This window comes from Mesitornis unicolor, unplaced genomic scaffold, assembly GCF_000695765.1.
Source record: "Mesitornis unicolor isolate BGI_N332 unplaced genomic scaffold, ASM69576v1 scaffold11762, whole genome shotgun sequence".
Taxonomy (NCBI): Eukaryota; Metazoa; Chordata; class Aves; order Mesitornithiformes; family Mesitornithidae; genus Mesitornis; species Mesitornis unicolor.
The window spans coordinates 16,609-18,647 of record NW_010171237.1 but is presented as its reverse complement, the minus strand read 5'-3'; the positions used below and the strand labels follow the sequence as shown (position 1 = coordinate 18,647).

The 2,039-nt window shown below is 50.8% G+C and overlaps 1 protein-coding gene across 1 annotated transcript; it reads left to right on the top strand.

Moving 5' to 3' along the window:
• Positions 1 to 116: 116 nt before the first annotated feature.
• Positions 117 to 1,659, top strand: LOC104535659 (tubulin beta chain). The gene is made up of 2 exons (XM_010179973.1): positions 117 to 150; positions 450 to 1,659. Exons 1-2 carry the CDS (start codon positions 117 to 119, stop codon positions 1,508 to 1,510), a joined length of 1,095 nt encoding a protein of 364 aa, XP_010178275.1. The 3' UTR covers positions 1,511 to 1,659.
• Positions 1,660 to 2,039: the final 380 nt, after the last annotated feature.

Here is a 2,039-nt window from a genome sequence, read left to right as displayed (position 1 = left end):
ACCGGCTCGGGGTGGGGTGGGCAGGGCAGGGCAGGGACGCTGCACTGCGGGCTTCCCTGCTGCACATGCTCATGAGGCGAGCGTGGCCCTGGGAGGGGGGTTAATCCTGGCGCTTCATGACGGGCGTGAAATACCGGCTATCTGCGGATGGTGCGTGATGGCAGCTGCTGGGGGAGCAGGGCCCAGGCAGCACAAGGGTTTTTTTTCCGATCCTCATTACCTCCTCCATACTTTCAGGAGAAATTAAATGGCTGCTCTGTCATTGATAATGTCTTCCATGTACCTACTGAGGCATTTCAGAGGTGTTCGTGTGAAACCACAGCTCTAACGCTTGATAAAATGAAAGCTTTCGTGGGGTTTCGCTGTAGGCTGATGCCCCCGAGCTTTGCTTGCAAGCAATAAGCAGGAAGCAGTGACCGTAATCTAATACGAAAATGGCTCTCTTCCAGGTCAGAGCGGAGCAGGAAACAACTGGGCAAAGGGCCATTATACGGAAGGTGCTGAATTAGTTGATTCTGTGTTAGATGTTGTAAGAAAGGAGGCAGAAAGCTGTGATTGTCTCCAGGGCTTTCAGCTTACTCATTCTCTCGGTGGTGGTACAGGCTCTGGCATGGGTACCCTCCTCATCAGCAAAATTCGTGAAGAGTACCCAGACCGAATTATGAATACTTTCAGTGTTGTACCCTCCCCTAAAGTATCAGATACTGTAGTAGAGCCCTACAATGCCACACTCTCGGTGCACCAGCTTGTGGAGAACACAGATGAAACCTACTGTATCGATAACGAAGCCCTCTACGACATATGCTTCAGAACACTGAAGTTAACTACTCCAACGTACGGTGATCTGAACCATTTAGTGTCGGCAACCATGAGCGGTGTTACCACCTGCCTGCGATTCCCAGGCCAGCTTAATGCTGACCTGCGGAAGCTGGCAGTGAACATGGTTCCCTTCCCCCGTTTGCACTTTTTCATGCCTGGTTTTGCCCCGCTCACGAGCCGTGGGAGCCAGCAGTACCGTGCACTAACTGTGCCAGAGCTCACACAGCAGATGTTTGATGCAAAGAATATGATGGCTGCGTGTGACCCACGTCACGGCCGCTATCTGACCGTAGCTGCTGTTTTTAGAGGCCGTATGTCGATGAAAGAGGTCGATGAGCAAATGCTGAACGTTCAGAACAAAAATAGCAGCTATTTTGTTGAATGGATTCCTAATAACGTTAAAACAGCGGTCTGTGACATTCCACCTCGTGGCCTGAAAATGTCTGCCACCTTCATTGGTAACAGCACAGCCATCCAGGAGCTGTTCAAACGCATTTCTGAGCAGTTCACGGCCATGTTCCGCCGAAAGGCTTTCCTGCACTGGTACACGGGCGAGGGCATGGACGAGATGGAGTTCACAGAGGCTGAGAGCAACATGAACGACCTGGTGTCTGAGTATCAGCAGTACCAGGATGCTACAGCTGAGGAGGAGGGGGAGTTTGAGGAGGAGGCTGAAGAAGAGGCAGAGTAAAAGCTATGCAGATGAACACCTGTAAATTTTGTTTAAAGCTGTATGAACTCTTTCATTCAAAACTTCTCTGTTTGTGTTGTGTTCCTCTTCCTGTCTCAAAGTCACTTCAAATGCTGTACAGGCACCATTAAAGCATTTTTCACAGTGCACCAGCTCGTCTCCTTTGTTCCTTTTGGTAAGCTTTTCGAGTGCTGTTCGTGAAAGTAAGCGCGTAGGTTTGGCGGAGGGCTGGAAAGGAAAAAAAACAGGGATTTGGCATGAGCCGCTGCCACCTTGCCCAAGGCAACCATGCTTTTCTCCCTGCCTTCTACCCAGGGGTAGCTGCCTGTTGCTGGTATCACTGGATATGGTGACAATCCTTCCTCCTGCTGCTGTGGGAATTGAGGGAAGTCCCTGGTACAGCTTTACAATAGCTGGTAGGGGTGGAGGGAGGGTGGAATTCAGCTCTAAGCTGTGTCTAAATTTAGGTGCCTGCTGATGGACTCCTGTTACAGGCTCTTGGCGAGTGCTGAGCAGCTCTCGTGGCCAT

Coding starts and splice junctions, on each gene's coding strand:
- LOC104535659 (XM_010179973.1), top strand. CDS start 117: ATGACGGGCGTGAAATACCGGCTATCTGCGGATG. Junction 151..449: donor ATACCGGCTATCTGCGGATG/GTGCGTGATGGC, acceptor GCTCTCTTCCAG/GTCAGAGCGGAGCAGGAAAC.